General features: G+C 44.7%; 1 protein-coding gene across 1 annotated transcript; it reads left to right on the top strand.

The window, feature by feature from the left end:
- Positions 1-3,851: 3,851 nt before the first annotated feature.
- SIRT1 (sirtuin 1) lies at positions 3,852-20,289 on the top strand. The gene is given in 11 exon segments (XM_030951528.1): positions 3,852-4,035; positions 4,038-4,172; positions 4,175-4,285; positions 6,661-6,777; positions 7,699-7,940; positions 9,193-9,345; positions 10,541-10,688; positions 13,117-13,224; positions 15,935-16,105; positions 16,824-17,381; positions 18,238-20,289. Coding segments are annotated over 11 exon segments (2,250 nt in total). The 3' UTR covers positions 18,561-20,289.
- Positions 20,290-21,844: the final 1,555 nt, after the last annotated feature.

Below are 21,844 nucleotides of genomic sequence, written 5' to 3'. Positions count from 1 at the left end.
GTGCAAACTTTGGAGAAGAAAGCACCAACCTCAGCAAAGTCTGTCAGAGCTCTGCCAGTCAGCTCAACACAAAGGGAGCAACCTTCACTCTCCGAAGGCTTCCTTGGTACAGACACTGCTCCTCAACACCAAACAGCAGCGGCACACCACTCACTCTGAGCAACTAAAACTACACATGCAACACTCACTGTCTGCTATCAAACTGAACACTCTTTCTCATGCCAAATTACTTTCAGACTGCATATTGAAGGTCTGTGCTATGTGCAAAACACATTCCTCATGAAACTCATTTTACATTGAGGTGAAATACCTTAATTTTCAACTATGATTAATGACCAAGGCCTCAGCCGAACAGCGACTCTGGACACATCTGGTGCCACCCATGATCTGCTGATTTCAAAAGATTACTTCCTAACCTAACCACATGCTGATGTCTTTGCCCTGGAGCCTTAGGAGCTCTGGTATTACATTTCCCACCCCTGCAAGAGCTCTGCAACCAAAGATGTTTAATGTCATTAACTCCTGATGTTTCCTTAGCAGCTGCAAGCAGATGCTGTGAGTGGTTATACAGTTCTAGATGCAGTGACCTTATAGGAGAACAGATGCCCAGGATGTGACCAAGGCTGGAACAGGCCACATGTGTATCAGTGAAGGGCCCAGTGACCATTCAGAGCTATTTATGAATAACAAATATATATTTTTTGCATCCACAAGAGCTTTAATATCTGCATTGATAATATTCTACATTTAATATTAATCTTCCACCATTTTCTCTTCAAGGTTGCATCGTCTGAAATTATCTACTTTTACTGCATGTTCAGATAACCTACCAAGATTATAAAATATACGAAGTAACTAAAAGCAATAATATTTAAAAAAAGCACAATCTTTGGTGAAACCATTTGAATCTGATAGAAAACTCTACCAACATGTTTCTCGGAGTAAATAAAACAACAGAATTTTTTTCAACGTCACTACAAGTGGAAGAATTAGCAATTACAAATCTCTCAATCTCCACCATTCATAACTTAATAACCAGAGAAGTATAGGAAAGAAAGTCTTTTAATAACAGAACATGTAAATATTTAAATAGGTTGTACTCTGTGGGAGGACAAAAAACAAACAGCTGTCCCTCCTCCCAACAGCATTCCTGACATCCCTTTCTTTTCCAAGTATTCCTTGTGTATTTGCGTAAGGTGAAAGGGAAGCTCTTTAACCCTTTCCCCTGCAGCGTTCAGTGGCTGTTTCTGTGCTGCCAGGCAGCTGCAGGTCCAAGGGCTGCGCTGCAGTGACAAAGTGGCAGCTGGCAGGCAATGTGCTCCCCGGAGCCTCAGCCCCGCCTGTGCCCCTCTGGTAAGGCCACACACAGCAGGGCTCTGCCCCTCCGGTGCCTGGGGCTCCCACAGCACAGCGGCAGCCTGGAGAACACAAAAGCACTGAGCAGTAACTCAGCCTTTCACCGCTCCTATTGACTTCTGAGGGGCAACTCCCAAAGCAGCATCGAAAAGGAGAGCAGGGGCAGCCATATCTATTATACAAAAACATTACAAAGATTAGCTCCAGGACATAAAGTTCATTTAGAAGGGAATTGCAGCACAGGAGATGGCACAGACTATTGCCTACACATGGCATGGTTGGTGTTGCTCAGGATGAACAAACTGTTCTGGAAGTGAAGAAATCTCGTATTTGTTCTCTGTACCCAGCCACCAACAAAAGGTGGCTCTCAGTCCCAACACATATTGACAATTCTGTTTGCTCAGAGCCCAGAGTGAATCTAAATTCTGCTTCAATGTAACAGGACATTTACCAACAACTTGGAAAAATCATAAATAGCCCTTTAAATAAATCTCTATTTGAGTTCATTCCTCTAAAATACATTAAACATTCCAGGACCAGATCTTCTCAACTGGCTTCAGGGGTTTTGCTTCCTGAGGGCAGAGAACACATTTATGAGAAATCCAAGGCTCAATATAACTCGTTTGAGTTTTGCATGGTGTGCCTCATCCTTGTCCTCACACAAGCTCAGAGCTGCAGAATCAGGAGAGGACCCAAGCACTGCCAAACTGCCCTCCCACAAGAAGGCAACTCCTGCAGTGCCATCATGAACTTGGAGACAAGTCTGCAGGATCAGAGGAGGCTTTAGGATCCCTGAGTCACTCCCTCACCGATACCTTCATGGAAAGCATCCTACATCTGCAGCACTTGGATTATTTGTTCCTTAGAACTGTCTTCACAAAAATAACCACCAAACCAATCTTAAAGCCCCACCTCCCCTTTAGACGCTGACAAAAGCATCTTGCATGTGTTTTTTAAGAAATATGGATCTTGCCTCAGCTTCCAGAGGTGAGCAGGAAAAAGAACGCTTCCATACAAAGTTGCACAGAATAACAAAGACTCTCTGATCTGGTTATTCTGCAGCTTGCTTTGAGAAGCAGGTAGTGGGAAAAACCAGTATGTATGTATTTTTCAGGGCAAAGACCACCTATAAAGTAAATTATCCATAAAGTAATCCCTTTGAAGCCATACGTATCAGAATTTTTAATCCCAAGGGTTTTTAAAAGCTGTTTGTTATCAAGGCCTGCAAGGGGGAAATTCTACCTGTCTAACCTGGGTCTTGCCACTAAATTTAGGAATTCCATTGTATTACATCCACTAACACTATTCTGCAAATAGCTTGTGATGTTCAACAGTGACAACAAACCAGTATTTAAATGTCTATCCGAGAAATTTAGACCAAAATTCTAGGTTGGTGGCAGTCCTGGGAAAAAGGCCAAGTTCTATCCAATCCAAACTCCCAGGTGGGAAGAAACCACGCCATGGAAAGCCCAGGCGTGGCACCTCCTGTTCGCTGGGCAGGGATGGCCCCGCTGCAGCACCCAGCTGGGGCACTAAGGACTGCTCCGACCCCTACAGAACGAGAGATCCTGGGAAAGCAGGGAGAACAACGCGCACAGGCCTGCAGAGCTCGGCAAACACGATGGGTTTGGGGCCGGTATTCGAACAAATCCCAACTCTCGCCGCTTACCATCGGGTCTCTCCTACACCACGCAGGCTCCATTCCTAAAGCAGCAGTGGTTTAGACAGGTGCTGACCCCCCAAAAAGCTCCTGCATCCCGGGAGCCCGAGTACCGCGATGCAGAACCCCAGGTGGGGCCAAGGTGTTATCCCGGAGCACACGGGGCGATCCCTTACAGCAGCCGTGCCCGCGGTGCCGGGGCGCTGCCCAGGCAGGCAGGCAGGGGCCGTGCCCGGGGCTCACCCTCAGCCTCAGCTCCGAGCGCTCAGAGGCCGCTCCGCGCCCCCGGCCCCGCTCTGCGGCTGCCAACGGGCTCAGCCCCGGCGGGAGGCTTCCCCTGGCCAGGTGCCGCACAGCCCAGCACAGGGCTCTGCAGCGAGGAGCTCGCCCTCGGGAAGGGGCACGGTCTGTCCGATACCCTGACGGAGAGCGAGCCCCGAGGGCTTCTCAGGGGGCTGGCGAGGAGCGAACAGCGGAGCCGCCATTTGCCGGCAGCCGCCGACCGGGGAGTGCAGAGGAACGGCGCGCGGTCATTGCTCGGCAGGGACGGGCTGTGAGCGGCACAGGCAGGGACGGGAACGGAAGGGAACGGAAGGGAACGGGCCGGGCCGGCGGCGCCCCGCAGGCTCCCTCAGGCTTTCGGCGCCGCCATGGCGGGGCCGGCGGAGGGAGGCGGCGGGGGCGGCACGAGCGCCACGTGACGCCGGCAGCGCCCCCGGTCACGTGCTCTGGTTTGTTGTTGCCCGGTCACGTGCCGCGGTCACGTGCGGCGGCGCTGCCCGCGGCGGGCGGGGGGGGCCGGGCGCGAGGGGGCGGCGGCTGCGGCGGCGCCAAGATGGCGGACGGGGACGCTGCGCCGCTCCGCCCGCGCGGCCCCGCCGGCCCCGGCAGCGACAGCGCCGAGCCCGCGGCCAAGCGGCACCGCCGCGGATCGGGGAGCGCCGCGCCCGCTCCGCGCCCCGACCGCGCCGCGGGGCCGCCGCCCGCGCCCGCCGCCGCCGTGCCCGCGGAGCCGCCGGGGGGGAGGCGGCCGCGGCGGCCGATGGCGGCCGGGCGGAGCGGGAGGACGGCGGCGAGGCGGCGGCGGCGCGGAGCGGCGCGGACGGCGGGGCCGGGCTGCGGGGCCTGCCCCGGGCGGAGCCGCCTCCGCGGCGAGACCAGGGGAGGGCGCGGAGGCGGCGCCCGGCGAAGACGCGGCGGAGGCGGCCCCGGGCTGCGGGCGGGCGCAGTGTTCGAACAGGGCGGCCGCGGTGCCGGCCCCGCATCCCGGTGAGGACCGACCCCTCCCTCCTCCCCTCCCTTCTCCCCTCCCTCCCTCCTCCGCGGCTCCCTCCCCCCCCCACACGGGGCGCGGTGTCACGGGCGGGCGCGGTGAGCGCGGCGGGCCCGGCCCCGCGCACGGAGCGAACCCCGCGGCTCCGCCGGCCGGGGCAGCGCCGGGCCCGGCCCGGTACGGCCTTGTGCCGCACGGGGACAGCGGCTCGGCTGCAGCCCTGCAAACGGTTATTCTGCTGTGGTGCTGGCAACAAGTTATTAAAATGAAAAATGATAAGCCCGGTTTCCTTTTCATAATCTCTGCCGTGTTAATTATTGTATTTTTGGTCTTTAGAAACTTGCACACAGGCTCAGGAGCAGCAGCCTTGACTGATTCTTTAAAGAACTGCAAGTGACAGTCATGGCTAAGGTTTGAGTGACTGCAGTGCAAAACTAAACTATAATATTTCTAAATTCTTTCAGATCATATTTGAAGTGTACTGGGGGGCAGCATCGCTGTGAAAGTACCTCACAGTATAAACTGATCAGGTTTGAGTTGTGTTCTGTTGGAGTTGGTAATTTTGGCTTTTTTTTTAAAGCAGTGTTTTGGAAAGATTTATTAAAATGTATCAGACACTGCATTCTGCCAGTACAGTCTTTACATTTTATCTTGGAATGCAGTTAAAGATACTTTAACTCTTGAGTAAAACTCTACAGAAACTTTCTGTCTGTGCAAAAGCAGTCCAAAAGGAACAGGTACAGAATAGACCTGGAACAGCCTCAGCATTGAAATCCTCCACTGGAGCAGCTCAGAGCAAAGCCAGGGATCTCTTACCAGTGCCTTACACCTTTTGCTGAGGTCCCCCCGAGGCTCAGGAGTGTTTTGCTGTGCCTGCCTTAGTTCTGGCCGGCATTACCCCCTCTGTCCTTTGAGGAATACTCGGGGAGTGTTACAGTTTAAACTGTTACTTTATCCTGCTTGTATCTGTCTCTGTTTCCTAAATCCCAGGCTCTGGCCTGTGTGTGAGGAGCCTTTCACAATGTAAACTTTGCTGCTTGATACAGAAGCCATGAAGTTAAACTTGCACCTTGCAGTTACTGATGTGTGCTAATGCACTTTTTCTTTCTCCAAAATTCTCAATATCTTCATTGACTTCATGCATAATGAGATGGAACTGAAATGCTGTAAATAAATAGATTAATAATAGTAATGTCCCTGAGCTCCTGTGGCCTCAGAAGAACAAGATGGCAAGAACCAACAACAAATTTATGTCACTGACATCTTTCTTTTCTATTCAAAAATAAAGTATTTATGCCAACAAGGAGAAGGACTTGAAGAAGAACACAACATCTGAATAAAAAATGATGGTGTTTTGTGGTGTTCTTTATTTAAGAATTTAAGAATCAAGTGGAATAACAGCTAAAATAGTGCAGGGGCTTCTTCAGTTCTTCAGATAAGAGACTGAGAACTATGTTAGTGACTATTTGCTTTACAGAGCACGACTGAAATTTATTCTTAGTTCATATCTTAGATTTTCAACAGCTGAATCTGCAGGTGCTGAGGCTATTTCTACTAAAGCCAGTAAAAAAGGTTGAGTAGTCTAAGTTCTAATAAGCTGCTCAGGTTGGAATGTAGATTTCCCCTTCAGTGTGAGCTCAGTAACACAAGTGCCTTGTTCTGCCCTGGGCTGGTTCATGGAGGGCTGAGATGGAGTTAGATTGAGTTTCTCTGGCCTAAGGCCACGGGCTCAGCTGAGGTGACTGGCACCAGACCCAGCTGCAGGAGCAAGTGGATGAGAGAAACTCAGTGAAGGTGGTTCAGGGGAGCATGTTCTGTGTCACAACTGAAATATCATCAGTTGTGTATGTGGTCAGCAAATACAGCTGAGCTGTAAGGTAACACCCTCACCAAATCCTGTGAATTTGTTGTAGCAAATGTGCCCTTGTGCGTTTCTTTCAAAATGCTCTTAAAATGCTCTTAAAACCTGGTTAAAGATCTGTCTGAAATGGTGACATGTTTTCATTTCACCCAGTTTTTCAGTGAGCTGAATGCAGTGAGAATTGTACAGGAAAGACATTTTTAATTATTCTTTTAAAAGATTTGGATTTTTCCTATGGTGAAATATCCGTCCTGCCCAACACTTCAGAGAATGAGCTTTCACCAAGGTCAGCGTGCAGTCCCCTGAAGCCCAGCACTGAGGTAGCAAACCCTGCAGTAAATCTACCAACAGCTTGGAAGTATATCTATAAATGTGAAAAAAAATAGACATTTTCTGTGCCTAAGTGACAAAACTGCCAATTGAGAGTGAGATTTTTGGTTTTGTGATCTGTTTGGAGATACCCTGTGCCCTTGGGCTGGAGTGTAACCCCCTGCTCGTGCTGTCTTGCAGATAACTTCCTCCTCAGCGATGAAATCATTGCCAATGGCTTTCACTCCTGTGACAGTGATGAAGAAGACAGAGCCTCACATGCCAGCTCCAGTGACTGGACCCCAAGACCACGTATAGGTAGAAGCCTGGAGCATGTTCTTGGATGCTCTTTGCCTTTGAGCAGTCACTTAATCCTCCCCAGTATTCCAATTATTTTTCCTGTTGCAAAAATATTGGCAATTAGTGCTTCTGAACAGCTTAGAGGTGTTGGCTGTATTCTGTAGTTATTTAAGGAGTTTAAAAATGAACCCCTTGAAACTTGCTGTATTTTGATAAAAATTGTCAATGTCTTATTTTTTTCTTGAATAGAAATCCTGCCACAATCCCTATTAAAAGCATACACACAGGTTCACTAAATTAGACTAATTTATGGCATATTTCTATAGCCTGCCTACTTAGTGTTAATTCTTTAAGGTTCAAGAAGATGATCCCTGTATGGTTTTAGGACAGTGAGCCCTCATCTCCAGTGTTTTTGGAAAGATTGATTTAATGGCTTGAGGAGGTAATGTCTGAAATAATTCAGATATTGTGTTAGATGACCAAAAAACCAACAAAAACCCATGGATCTCTGGGCTCTATGTGTCTGTTTAGAGTGATGGTTTATAATACCACTGGAAAGTGTATGCATGTTTATTGTTTGGTTGGTTTTGTTTGTTTTCAGACTATTCCTGTAAATACCAAATATTGGGAAAGTACAGATGGAGACACATTGTGAAAATCCTGTTGCGCCTCTAAAAGAGGTTAACTTTGCTGCCAACTAGGATTTTTACTTGACTTTCTATGAAATCCTTCATGAGTTAACATAAAATAATGATAAATACATAAAATGCCCAGCTCTCACTTCAGAGTTTAGACCAAAATACAGGGGGTTTGATGAATGGAGCATTAATTTGGATTAACGAAATTGTACTAGCAAGCATTAATAAATGGAACAATAACCACGATCTTCTGCAGTACCTGGCTCTGTTTTAAATATCTGTATTTTTTAAATTTTCTTAGGTCCCTACACTTTTGTTCAGCAGCATCTCATGTTAGGTACAGACCCACGGACGATTCTGAAGGATCTGCTACCAGAAACCATCCCCCCACCTGAGCTGGATGACATGACTCTGTGGCAGATCGTGATAAACATCCTTTCAGAGCCACCAAAGAGGAAGAAGAGGAAAGATATTAACACCATTGATGATGCTGTGAAACTTCTGCAGGAGTGCAAGAAGATCATGGTCTTGACTGGAGCTGGGGTAGGTACAGCTGCAGCGTTGGTGTGAAAATGTGGAGCCAGGTTGGTTCAGTGCAGCATGCAGGGTGGGAGCAAGTCACTGTGCTGGGGGAGGGTCCAGCCCACTGCAGGGACTGCAGCTTCCACTGGAGATTACACCATCTCTCTTCTCAGGACAAAATATTCTTAGACACAGAAACTTGCAAACAGCTCTCCCATGCAGAACAGCTACAGAGTAAGAGCACTTTACCTGTCCAGAACTTTTTCTATCCCAGTCTTCAGACAAAGGGGATGGCTTTTGTAAACAAAATTCCAGTGGATCTCTTAAAATCCCAGATGGAGTTTGAGGGACTAGAAGAATAGGATTAGAAAAGAGTTGGGGAGCAGAGGAGGAGGATGATCATAGGGACAGTTTGATCAGTTTTCTGCAGACTGAATGTTACTTTCAGCACATGGTGCTCTGTGATGGTGATAAAGTTACTCACTGTTTGACTAAAGAACATTTCTGAACTGCTGCACATTTGCAGCTCTGTACCTGTGCACTAGATCACTTCTTGCTTCTGTTGTTCACACACAGATGGTGTGGCATGACTCAGAGCAGATGAGTAATTCAAATCAGCTTTTACAGGAGCACTGCTTCTCCCAGCCCTGCTCTCTCCATACTTGCATACACCTGTTTCTCCTCCTCTTTCCCTGCTATTTTGGGGTAGTCTGAGACAATGGTTTCAGTCCTTATTGACTACTACAATGCTTTGATTAGCAATGTTTATCAATAAACACCTTATCAAAAGGGGTTTATTCTTCAGAAGTAAGAATATATATTTTTTAAAAGCAAGACTATTCTGTTACTGTGTTAGCATGTAAAAAAAATTAAATATCAACTACCATATCTAAGCCTGAGTTGGCAGATCAGTGAACAATTAATAATTAAATTTAATGCAATAATGCTCTAAATTTTTGTTCACATCTTACAAAACTTCCAGTGGTAAAAGCAAGTTCTGGTATCCTGTTACTTCCTGTGCAGACTGTACTAAAGGGATTTTTGTCCACTTGTCAAATTTTGTTTCTATGCTGTTTCTTGTGATTGTGATTTGAGAATTTTTGTATTGGACCAAAAAAAAAAAAAAAAAAGAAAAATAAATACAGAGAACCCAAACTGGTTTTGTTCTTAATGTTTCTGAGCACTGAGCATACAGAAATGTGGTTTCCCAGAGCAACACTTTATGGTCCAATATGTAGTTTCACTTATTTCAGATTGCAAAAATATATTTCAGGTGTCAGTGTCTTGTGGAATACCTGACTTTAGATCCAGAGATGGCATCTATGCACGCCTTGCTGTGGACTTCCCAGACCTTCCAGATCCTCAAGCAATGTTTGATATAGAATACTTCAGAAAGGACCCCAGGCCGTTCTTTAAGTTTGCAAAGGTATGGTTTGCCAACAGTTCTTGTCATGGTCGGTAAAGGCAGATGACAATATTAAAATGCATAACTCAGATACAAACTAGAAACTGTTCAGCAACATTCTCTCTCTTTGTAAAACTTATTTTACTGTTCCTGTTGTAAGTTCATGATTTAAACAACCATTTCAGATGGTTGAAAATATCTCAGTGATATTAAACAGTATCAAAAGCAGCAATTTTGTCTCTTAGACAAGAAGGAATTGTAGAAAACTGTAGACATATGGAGAAACAAAAAAAAAAAAAAAAAAAAAAAAAAAACCAAAAACAAACAAAAAAAACCCCAACCCCAAAAACCCCCCAAAAAAACACCAACAAAACAAAAACAAACAAACAAAAAAACCCCAAAAACCAAAAAACCCCAAACACAATTGCATTTAGTCTTCAGTTTCCTTGGGACCAAAAAAAAATCAAGCCCAAGACATAAGAATTTCTACAGGACCAGTAAGGACTTGTGAAAATCAACCACCACTGGTTGTGCTCATCCTTTCTTCCATTTGCTCACAATTCAAGCTACTGGTCTGTCCAGTTACAAAGACTGGAAAAGAAAACCCAATGCATTCTTTTTCTGCTTGGCTTTCTCTGAAAGCCTCCTATCCAGATACTAACAAATTTTGATGCTCATTAGTATACTCAGTTCCTTTGGGTTTTAATATTAAAAAAACACCACCCCACAAACAAAATCCCACCCCAAACCAAAAAACACCACAGCAAACAGAAAAATCAACTTACTTGAAACCTGTCTACATGCAGCTTTTACCAGAAAAGTCCAAATCTAATTTAGCTGATGCTTTTTACTTCTCTGCTTTTTCACTTCTCCTCCTCCTTTTCTGTCCATCAGAATACATGTTTCTAGTAACAAATACTGAGGTCACTTGATACTTAACAAAGGAGAGAAAGCTTTCCTAGTTCATCATTCTCAAAACCAGAAAAAGATGTGAACATTGCTTTTCTGCTGTGTAGAAGCAAAGTCCCAGCTTGCAGGGAGCAGTTCCTGCTGCCAGGCTGAGGAGCTGAGCACTGGGAAGGGGAGCTGGATCCAGGGCAGTGGCCAAGGGCACAGGGAGGGACAGGGGAAGGGCTCTGGCATGGCTGGGACAGTGCCCAGCTCAGGTAAACTCTGCATCCACTTGCAGTGTCTAATGTGCTTCTGAATTCCCCAGGAAATCTACCCAGGACAGTTCCAGCCATCTCTCTGTCACAAGTTCATCGCTTTGATGGATAAAGAAGGAAAACTCCTTCGCAACTACACTCAGAACATCGACACACTGGAGCAGGTGGCAGGGATCCAAAGGATAATCCAGTGCCATGGTTAGTGTGTTTAGTTTCACTTATTTTCCCTGTGGGAATTCTTACTGGTGCATGTGGCAGGGTAATCGCTGTTGGAATTAAACTTTCTTTCCTTGAATTCCTGTCTCTTGCCAACAAATAGTCTGATTTTTAAATTCTGAAGCTTTGTTTTAGACAGCTTACATATTTAAATCAGTAGTGTTTCAAGTAGAAATAACTCCTTTCAGGAACTGAGCTTGATGAAGGGTCTGTGTATCAGTGAAGATCCACACCCTGTTGACACAAGCTTAGACTGTAACGTCTAAAATGCATTTGGTGCTTCTTGATCTGTGTGACATGACATGGAAACCAGTCTTGCCATAGGTCCCTCTCACTGCCCATCCCATTCCTCCTGTGGAATGAGAGTCTGGGTGTTATCTGACTCTTTATTTAGATATATTCCACTGAAATCTGAAAATATCCTGACACTTCAGCGACTCCACCTCATGTATAAAACATTGAGGATTAATCATCAGTTTAGTTGAACTGAAGATCATCTTGTTACACCTTCAGTGTCATACAGATTCTGTAATTATGAGGCCTAATTAAGTGGAATTGCTTTAATTGCTTGATACACTTTCCATTTCCAAGGACTTGCATATGTCAAGCTGAAAGTCCAAGGATTAATTTTCAAGAAAAGTATTCAGAAAATTAGTTCTTAAGTGCATGTTTGGATCACTTAGTAAACTTCAGACACATAAATCATCTAAAAGCGGCACTGGCATGTCTGTAAGGCCCATCCATCTAATTGCACCTTTGCCAGGGGCCAGACTCTCGTGGTTTCCATACCTACAGGTATGTGGGGTTGGACTGCAGGTCCGTGGGGTTGGATTGCAGGTCCGTGGGGTTGGATTCTCCAGGCACAGCAAGCACAGTGCTCTGAACGGGGCCCAGGCAGCACACAGCAGCTCTGCCAGTCAGCTCCCAGCCCCAGGGCTGGTTTCCATCTGTGCTCAGTGTGTCACACGTTTTCTTTTGGCTGGCATTTCATCTGAGGCATTTATCACAAACCTCTTACCTGGCTGGGTTTTTGCACATCACTGCTGTGCTCAAGCTCCCCATTTTTCCAGTTGCACACTGCAGGGATGGATCACAGACCATACTTAGTGTCTGTCCTGTATAAGGTGATTCTGAATGACACAGATGCTTTAAAAGCATTTGCACTTGGAGATTTTGAGGCCTTTGGAAATTAGCAAAGGTTGGTTTGAGCCCATCAAGTTGTATCTGACCTACAACTGCTGCTCTTTAACAAATGGTTGTTGCCTAATGATGGTGGCTGGAGGGAAACCAAAACTTTTCTGTGGGGGTTCACACTGCTGTACTTATTCTACTTTTTCCTGTGGCTGGGGCAATGGCAAGTTAACCATGAGCAGTTAAAGAAGAACCTTGCAGTGATTTGGGGAGTTCTTATGTGAACCTTCAGCCCCATCTGTCACTGCACACCTACAGTACAGTTCCTCCTATGAAACTCTGGTGTCTGAGATGCATTCTGCTGTATTTAAAATGGCTCTTGCATTCAACCCATGCATCTGGAATTAGATTGTATTCCTTGCCATTGCTGGAGCTGAGTGAGCAGAGGCTGTGGCCTGGGAATGGCTCATGCCTGGGCACCAAACTTCTGCTGGTGAGCAACAATTCACATCATGGAGTTGCAGAGAAGTGCAGCAGATGCCTCTGAGTTGGGTCTGTGAGCCTGACAGACATCCCTAATGTGCTGTACTCTGAATTGTTACAATCAGCTAATTAGAATGAGCCAATAACTGTCACACCTCCCATAGTCCTTGGACTATGACTCTTGGTCACTCCCCAGAGTGAGGAACCCCTCGCTCTGGGGAGCTGCAGTGCTGAGCAAGGTTTCAGAAGCTGTGCTGTTTGCAGGCCTGCAGTGATCAGCAGAGCTGAGCTGCCAGTTGCTCATAAATGATCTGCTCCAGGTTTTTCTGTGCTTTCACTCTCTTTGTCTTACCCAGATACAATGCCCTGAAAGCATATTGTCTTTCCTAATGCATTTCCTCAGTTATTGTGTGCTCTGTGTGTGGAGTTGCTGTGGGTTCCTGTGCTGCTGGTGCTGTGCAGCACCACTGCTGTGTAACAAGAAGGGCACTTTCTGTTCTCTGCTCCTTGTCTGTGCTTGCACAGCTCAGGGGAATGAGAGGACACAGAATCATTTGTGTTGACATGCATGTGGTATATGGCTACTCCTAAAACAAGATTTCTGCTGACTAACACCTAGAACAACAACAACTTCCAGTATTACAAGGATCTCCTCTTAATTTTACATTACCTTTTTTTAATGCCTGTTTTCTGTAGCACAGCAACATAACAGCCTTTTTGTCAGAACAGCTGGGGCATAAGACCAAATCTGAATGACTGAAAATCCTGATGCTACCATTTGGGTTTTTCCCCTCAGGTTCCTTTGCAACAGCTTCCTGCCTGATCTGTAAATACAAAGTTGATTGTGAAGTTGTTCGAGGAGATATTTTCAATCAGGTAAAAAAATCTACTTTAACTCACTGCAGCTTTCTAATAAGTAATTATCTCAAAAACACCCCACACCAAACCCTGAACCATCATACTGGGATTGCTTACAAGATCTGCTTTTAAAAGCCTCCATATCTCTGCATGTATTTGAAAGAAGTGCCTCTCTGTATTTTAGCATTTCCTCTGGTATTCAGAAGTATACTCAAATACTGTCCTGCAAAAATTAGGTAATGGCAAAAATCAGAACAAAACCTTAAGAGTCCATTTTTAATGGCTCCTCTGATAAAAAGTAGAGGTTAAATGGTAAGCAGAAAGTTGGATTTATGCCTGGTTTGTGTTGATCTGAATTTAGAGTCACACTGAAAAAACATTCTTACCCTTTTATTACACTGGATGCTCTTTGAGCATTTTCCTGTATTAAAAACGTGTTTCAAACAGCAGCTGATACATGGAGAAATTGCTAACCACAGAGCAGGCTTGAGCAAGGATCAAATGGGACGTTGGTGTTCCTAGGACTCCTGAGCTATTCCATGTTCCAAACTCCCCATGTCTGGGTGCCAAGTGACCTGGGATCAAGGCAGGAGTTGGTTCTGCTCTGTCAGAGCCCAGGAACCTTTGGCCTGGAGAGACCCTCTCTGCCTTTGCTCTTCTTCCCCTTCTTTTGAAGGAACAGAGGTGATGATTCTGTGATCAAAAAGATCTTGTTTATGCAAGTGAAAGGGGGCTCTTTCTGCAGGCTCATTGGTTTTTTTGATAAATGCTTCAGAGTCCACAGTTGCAACTTTAGATGAGAAACATGGAAGGGATGTAAATCCTTCAGGCATTACATTTGAAATGGAATTCAGTGGAAGCCTTTCAGAAGAGATGAGTTAAAGCTTTAAGAAATGTGAATGTCATAAGCCTGAAGCTTTGCAACACTGAATTACTGAATGTGAAATTTGGTTTACTCTGCTATTAAGAATAGTATTTTTAAGAACATCCTACAGATATTTTTTGCTCCTTTACCTCCAGAGCCAGCTGGCTGGAGTTAGATTTTTCTTTCTAATGTATAAAGATCTGAGGGGAAAGTTCAAGACTCACTCTAGCCATCTGCTCCTTTCTGGGGAATCCTTCAGGTGGTTTCCCTTGACTGTGGGATTACTGAGTGCTTTCTTGCTTGGGTGCAGGGTGAAGGTTTCCACCACACGAGTTCCTAGCTCTGTGCCAAATTGCTTCTCATCCCACAAGGCATCCATCCCAAAAGGCTTTTCTTTGTTCAAACACTTTAGTTTTTGGGAAAGATCCTTTGACACTAGAGGAAGGCCTTCTACTTGTGATATTTTCTAATTTGAGAGAGAGTATTGTCTTCTGTCCCACTGCAGGCATCCATAAAATTAATTCTTTCATTTAAACTTTAGACATTTTATATTATTTTTTCTGCAGCTGTTCTCTGTATAGTAGGGACTTGTTATGCATTTCAATGTCAGTTTTCAGGTATTTTTCTATTCCAATAGGTAATGTACATATCTTTTCACCTTTATAGCTCTAATTTGTAGCTTTTGATGGTTTCTATATGATAGCAGCTCCTTGGATTTATTGTGAAGTCTTATATTTTAACACTACAGCTGAAAAGACTTGAACTATTAGAAGGAAATGGCTCAGTATTGTCTGTAGATCTTCTTGCTTTTCTTCTCTCTTAAGAAGTCTTTAGATAGGAAAGAGTTGAAAGAGGTCCCAAAGATCAGAAAACACCCTGGTTCAGGAAAAAAGGGAATCTACTTCTCCACAAATCTAACTAGTGGCCACTTTGGTTAGTGAAACAGGATTCTCCTCTATTTCTGGAGGAATTAGAGAAGTTTAAAATGGAGACCAAGCAAGTTCTGGCCTCTGTTCTTGTGCTGGATGCTCTTAGCCAGCTGCCTGCCACAGTGCCCTGTAGCTTTGTGGGTGCAACACCTGTGACCTTTTGGAGGAGAAACTGCAGGTAAACCTCTACAAAAGGCTCTTGGACTAGGACAGGGTTTGTATCAGATCCTCAACTGGAACCTGATGTGAAATCTCAGTTTTTGTTCAGATTAAACTATGAAAAATCTGTTCCTGTCCAATGGGAGGTGTTCTCAGTTGGTGTTGAGCACGACTGCTGGACTTTGGCTTGTGCTATAGACCTGCCTGCTTTCTCCCTCTTTATTCCTGCTGTAGCTTTATTTCCCTGAGCAGTTGCTGCAGGCAGCAGTGAGAAGTGTAGTTGCCTGTACATCCACAGAGCAATGAAATGAGAAAATATCACTGAAACTTCCCTGTCTCTGCCAAAATAAGTGCATGGGAAACATTTGTGAGTGTTTGAGAGGGCAGCCCTGCAGGCACTAACAGGGGATTGTGGCACATGTGGGTGTTCCAGAGGGCAGCCCTGCAGGCACTAACAGGGGATTGTGACACATGTGGGTGTTCCAGAGCAGCCCTCAACAGGGGATTGTGGACATTGGGTGTTGGGGCAGCCCTGCAGGCACTAACAGGGGATTGTGGCACATGTGGGTGTTTGAGAGGGCAGCCCTGCAGGCACTAACAGGGGATTGTGGCACATGTGGGTGTTCCAGAGGGCAGCCCTGCAGGCAGTAACAGGGGATTGTGGCACATGTGGGTGTTTGAGAGGGCAGCCCTGCAGGCACAACAGGGTAACTGGCTGTGTGTGCATGTGGGTGTTTGAGAGGGCACCCTGCAGGCAGTGGTGCCCCTGCAGCTAAAGGGTTGTGGCAATGTGGGAGAGGCAGCCGCTTGTCCCCCCGAGGAGCTGCTGGCCATCATGAAGCCGGACATTGTGTTCTTTGGGGAGAACCTGCCTGAGCAGTTCCACCGTGCCATGAAGTACGACAAAAATGAAGTGGATCTCCTCATTGTCATTGGGTCTTCACTCAAAGTAAGACCAGTAGCATTGATTCCAAGTAAGTGAATGTCTCTGGCAATATTTTCTTTACAAATTTTTGATTAGAAGTGGGATTCTCAGTTAAGAATCTCCAAGGTCTTAGAAACATCTTTGGTTCAATTCAGTGAGCACCACAAAATTGTAAGATGAGAGCTGCTTGCCTATGTAAAGCTGAAATGCAAGATTGAGAAAGTAACAAATTCTAAATGCTTTTTCTACACTCTAGGTAAATCTCAGGTAATTATATTATTATCTGAAAAACTGCTCTCTCAAACCTGAATGACTCCATTCTAAGATTCATTTCTCTCTGTGCTTGTGAAATGCTGTAGAAAAGCTTGAAGGCTTTAGAAAGGAAGCATCTCAAAAGCAGTAATTCCTCATGTGCACTTAAGTACATAAAACAAATGCACAAAATCAACATCATTTGAAGATATTACTGTACTAATTTTAATCTTTAATATTACTGTAGCCAGTATTTCTGTGCATATGTTTCTCAGTGATTGAGAAATGCTTTTAACTGGAAAAAAATGGGGGGGAAACCCATCTAAGCAGGCTACAGCAGGCACAGCACTGAAACCACCGTTGTTACATTTGGGACTGGCTTGCCTTCTTCCTGACCAGGCTGGTTTTGCCTTGTTTCACGTGAAGGCATGAAGAGAAGCCTGAGCTTTCTCAGTAGGTCTCTGCTGGAAGTAAAACCCAAGTGACCACCTTTGAATTCTCTTTTCCACCTGTAGGTTCCATCCCCCATGAAGTGCCTCAGATCTTAATTAATAGGGAACCTTTGCCTCATCTTCACTTTGACGTGGAGCTTCTCGGAGACTGTGATGTTATTATTAATGAATTGTGTCAGAGGTTGGGTAGTGAGTACACAAAACTTTGCTACAACTCGGTGAAACTTTCGGAAATCACAGAGAAGCCTCCACGGCCGCACAAGGAGCTGGAAGCGCTCTCGGCTGAGCTCCCACCAACCCCTCTGAACATTTCTGAAGGCTCCAGCTCACCAGGAAGGATGAGCCCACCCGATACTGCCGTGGTGTCACAACACCCACCTGAATGTAAGCTAGAAAACTGTGAGCCTGCCTCTGAAACTAAAGGGACCTGCTCAGAGGAGACGCTTCGGGACACACAGGTGTCATCAGAAAACCCTGAAAATCCTACTAATGAGCTAATGAACTCTGAAACAATGAAGGAAAATGGATCTAATGATGGAGAAAATAAAGAAAAGAGTGAAATATTGAAGAAGTGTTGGGTAAACAGATCTGCAAAAGAACAGATTAGCAAAAGGCTGGATGGTAAGTGTTAATGCTTTTCAGTATTTTGCTTCCTTTTGGCTGATACATTTATGCTAGACTTACTTTAAAGTGATAAATAAATTCTTCTTGAGGCAATCAGTGGCTTTTGGTGGCTATTTTTGTTCAGACAAGTGGCTACATAACTCTCATTGAACCATTTATTTCTTTTGGAGAAGCCAGTAGGAAATATTTTCTGTATTTCATAACAGGTTTAAAAATCAGTGATTACATCCTCACCTAAAAGATCAAAGTTTAGGAGGTTGAAGGTAGGTATCAAAAAATAAATCCCTTTGTAACATTTTCAAATGCATTTTCAGAAAAGTTAGCTTGATCCTGAGGTGTTCAGAAGCTGGTCACAGTAGAGCATGATTTGGTATTGCAGTAGAGCTGGAAGACAAAGTAATGACAGGACTTAAAAATCTCACAGGACTTAAAAATCTTCCTTTCCAAGGAAGCCCTCCAGTGTGCAGTCTTGTAACTGATGTGAGGAGTCAGAAATTAAAGTGCAATTTTCTAAAGGAAAGGCTGGGTTTAGACTTTGATACTCCATGCAGGGGCTCCTGATCTGTCACAGGTAGAGGAAGTCTAGCTGGGAATGTGTTCCCATAAAACAGCCACTGAACAATCAGCATAAATTCCCTTTGGTGTCACAGGGAGGGGGAGGAGGAACACTGAATTTCCAATGAAGCATTTCTTCTGTCCTTTGTAATAAATGCACACACATGGGCATAAATGCATTTTCATGCCATCTGATTTGTCAGTTAAGAGCCACTGTTGAAAACAGATCTATGCAGGCACTTTCTAACGACAAGCTTTTGTATCCAGCACGTCCCTGACTGTTGACATTCTGTTGCAGGTTCCCAGTATCTGTTTCTGCCGCCCAACCGCTACATCTTCCACGGTGCTGAGGTGTACTCGGATTCCGAGGACGACATCATCTCCTCCAGCTCCTGCGGCAGCAGCAGCGAGAGCGGCTCGTGCCGCAGCCAGAGCTTGGACGTGGAGGATGAGAGTGAGATGGAGGAGTTTTACAATGGCATAGAGGATGAGGATGCTCCCGAGCGGGAAGAGGAGCCTGGATTCGGGGAGGATGGAGCCGAGCAGGAGGAGTTGGCAGCTGAGGAATCAGCTGAGACCAACGACGCCGCAGGGACGGAACATGCGAGCAACGCGCCGTGAAGCGATCGCTGACTGGTTACAGGAACTTCCCACCAGCAATAGGAGCTTTGGCATGTCAGAATGAATGTTTACGGCTGAATTTAGAGCAACAAAACCATAAGGATGTAGTGTTTATAAATAACTAAAACAGATTTTCATGCTTAGTTTTTTACCTTTTTCAATAAAAATCTATTACTGCGCACTCAACACTAACTCATCTTTTTTTTAAGGTACTAGGATTATCTAAACAACTGTCACTATGTTCACTTTTAAGTTCATCTGTCTGATCAGGCATCCATGTATATAATACATATTTTTGCTTAATAAATTTCAGCTTATATTATTTTTAAACAGTTTTGAAAAAGCCATTGGAATGTTAAACTAATATAAAGGGAACAGCTAATTTAGACCAAAGAATGGTATTTTCACACCGCTTGCTTTGTAACACTTTGGTTTATTTAAAATCTTCTTACACTTCTGCTAAACCTTTCATTCATGCCTAGTCTGTCATTAAACACTGGCATTTTCTAAGACCTACTGTGGCAGCTAATTTGTTTTTGCTTTAACAGTTCCTTTGTATGTTTGAGACAAACCTAATTGCAAGCAGATAGTGAGATGGAAACAAGACAGCAGCACTTGAGGAATCCAATGGTTTTTAGATTGATCAAGAAGTGCTGTGGAAATGCTGAGGTTGCTGAGTGTTTGACTTCCTGTGGACATGAAGCGTTGTTGACATTGGCTCCCTAGCAGTGAGAATCCAGCAGTGTAAACAGAAAGGATCCCCCCAGTCAGAGGCTGTCACGCTGGATCCAGCGGTCACATCTAGAGCAGCTTGCTTTATAAACAGCATTGGAGGAATTGCCAAGGCTCCAGTGTGGAACAGAGTTGAGAAGAGTGTTCCTCCCAGCGTGAGAAGGCGCAGAAATGAAGCTCTTCCTGCTCACGGATGCACCAAGGCCAGGAGAGACTGGCTGCAGTGGTGGGAGCCTCTGTTTATGCTGCCAAGGAGCTCCACGTGGATTAACTCCTGCTGGCCTGAGCTCCTGAGCGAGCTGGGAAATCTCCTCCAGCTGCCAGCTCCACCCTGGACACGACAGCAAAGCGGCTTCTCCCACTCTGCTCTCTCAAGTGTGAGGCTGCCTTAAAACTGGATGTTGCAAATGTTCAAGTGCAGATTGTTTCCAAGCCTTTAGAACTATTTTGTACAATTGCACAGTGCAGTAGTCGGTGAAACAGCATTTTTCTATAAACCACTTTTTCAACATTGGCCCAAATGAACTCAACGATGTAGATTATTCATATACTTTGCTTTAATATTTATTACATTTTGGAAGATGTATAGCAGCTGTTCTTTGAACATAAACCAACAGTTAATAAATATTTAAGAACAGCCTCCTGTATTCATCGGGAAATGCTGGCATGTCGTCTCATTGTCCAAATTTAACACAGCTCTTATTTGGCTACATTAAAGAATGCAATATGTTTAGTTTTCACTTGCATGTCACAATGTATTAGTTTGTGCTATAGGAGATATTTTAAATTGAAATACTTTGTTTTAAATTATTTTTACAGTGAGGATTGGTTTCTGCTCTTTTATATTGTATATAGTGTCTTTTATGTAATCTACTGGCATATGTTTTGTAGAAGACTGTTTAAAATGACTGGCTATCTTCCTGCAACTTTTGAAATACAAAACCAGTGTTTTATACTCGTACACTCTGTTCTAAAGTCTATTAAAACTGTCATTTGATTTCTGGTTTCCATTAATTTCTAGCTATACCTCACAAACTTACCAAAGATGCCCTATAAAGTCAAGCTGTACCCTGGCTAAAGAAGGCATCACATTTGGAATGGCTTTTTTCCACCTGCCCTGCTTGAGGCTGCCCTGGATTGTTCTGGGTTTGTCCCGGGGCTCCCTGGGGGCTGCAGCTGTGCTGAGCACACCCCAGACACTGACAGATCCCTTCCAGTGGCCCTCGGGGCCCAGTTTAATCAGCTTCCCACCTGTGACACCTCACTGTGTGCAGCATTCCCCTGTACTTCTGAACCACCACCTCTCAAACAGAAATTGATTTGTATTGGCAGAAAAAAACCAGGGGATAAAACTCACACACTTGAGGCACAAAGAATTAAAACCAGTTAGACTCAGCACACAAGATGTTTTTCCATCAATTACTTACTACTCTGAATGACTTGAAAACAGTTTTCCTCTTGAACAGCTGCACCTTTTTCTGCACTTAGATGAAGTTCTGCATTTTTTTCTTTCTTGTGTCTTCAATAATATTATTTGAACAGAAGAGGAACCCCAAATTGTCTCTCACTCCTCCATTTCACACCCTGCCCTTTCCCCACAGCAAGGTGCTGTCTTCCAAGAGTATTTAATGTGGTGATGAGCCCAGTGGTGGGCATGAGAAAACATTTGCTCTCACAGCTTTTTGTTATTCCAAAGTAGTCAGCACCTTGCATGAAATCTGGAAGCATGGCAAAGCATGTCCAGGTCCAGCTGTAATTTGTACAATCTCAGAAGAGGAGAGCATTTATTTTGTCTGATAATTTACATAACTACCCAATGAAAGCATCTTAGCCCTTAGTATTTCTATTGAATAGATGCCCTGAAAAAAAAGCAAAGTACAAGCATTTGTTTGCCATGCCCCAGCCACCTTCCAGCCTATTCTGGTATATCAGACACAATAATGACCTTGCAAAAGTATTTAAAGAACCACATATTTCAACATCTTCTCATCATTTCTTCTTAAAGGCCATGTATTTCCTATGGATCTGGCTTGAATTCAGTACATTTTTAATTAGTGTTTCTGATGATGGAAAAAATATTTTTAAATGCCTAACAACAAAGGGACAGACAACATCCATTTAGGAGGGGCTACAGGAGCCCAGCATTCTAATGAAACCAGCACCCAGAATCAAACTGAAAAAAAGTGAGAAAAGGAGGAGCCAGGGGAGTACCTCAAGCTCAGTAATCTATGCTTAAATACTGAACCAGAACAGCCAAACTGAAAAGCAGCTGCATTTATTTGCACGATTCACTTATCTACAAAGTGACTGGAGAATAAAACCCAGTGCAAAAGGCTGAATTTCAGGCTAAACCAACTGGCCATGTCTAGGTGACAATGGTGCACCAAGCTAGCTGTAAATCCTTGAGAAGTCATGGAGTTGGACCCTGAGTTACTCTCTGCTAGGCAGTTTCAAGAAGACACAGACTGTTAGGACTCAGTTGGAAAATAACAGAATTAATGATGATGATAATGGTGCACCAAGGGAGGAGAGCTGCTGGTTGCTGCCCCAGC

Source organism: Camarhynchus parvulus, chromosome 6 (genome assembly GCF_901933205.1).
Source record: "Camarhynchus parvulus chromosome 6, STF_HiC, whole genome shotgun sequence".
Taxonomy (NCBI): Eukaryota; Metazoa; Chordata; class Aves; order Passeriformes; family Thraupidae; genus Camarhynchus; species Camarhynchus parvulus.
The sequence above is the reverse complement of the archived record's forward strand: the minus strand, read 5'-3'. Positions and strand labels throughout refer to the sequence as shown.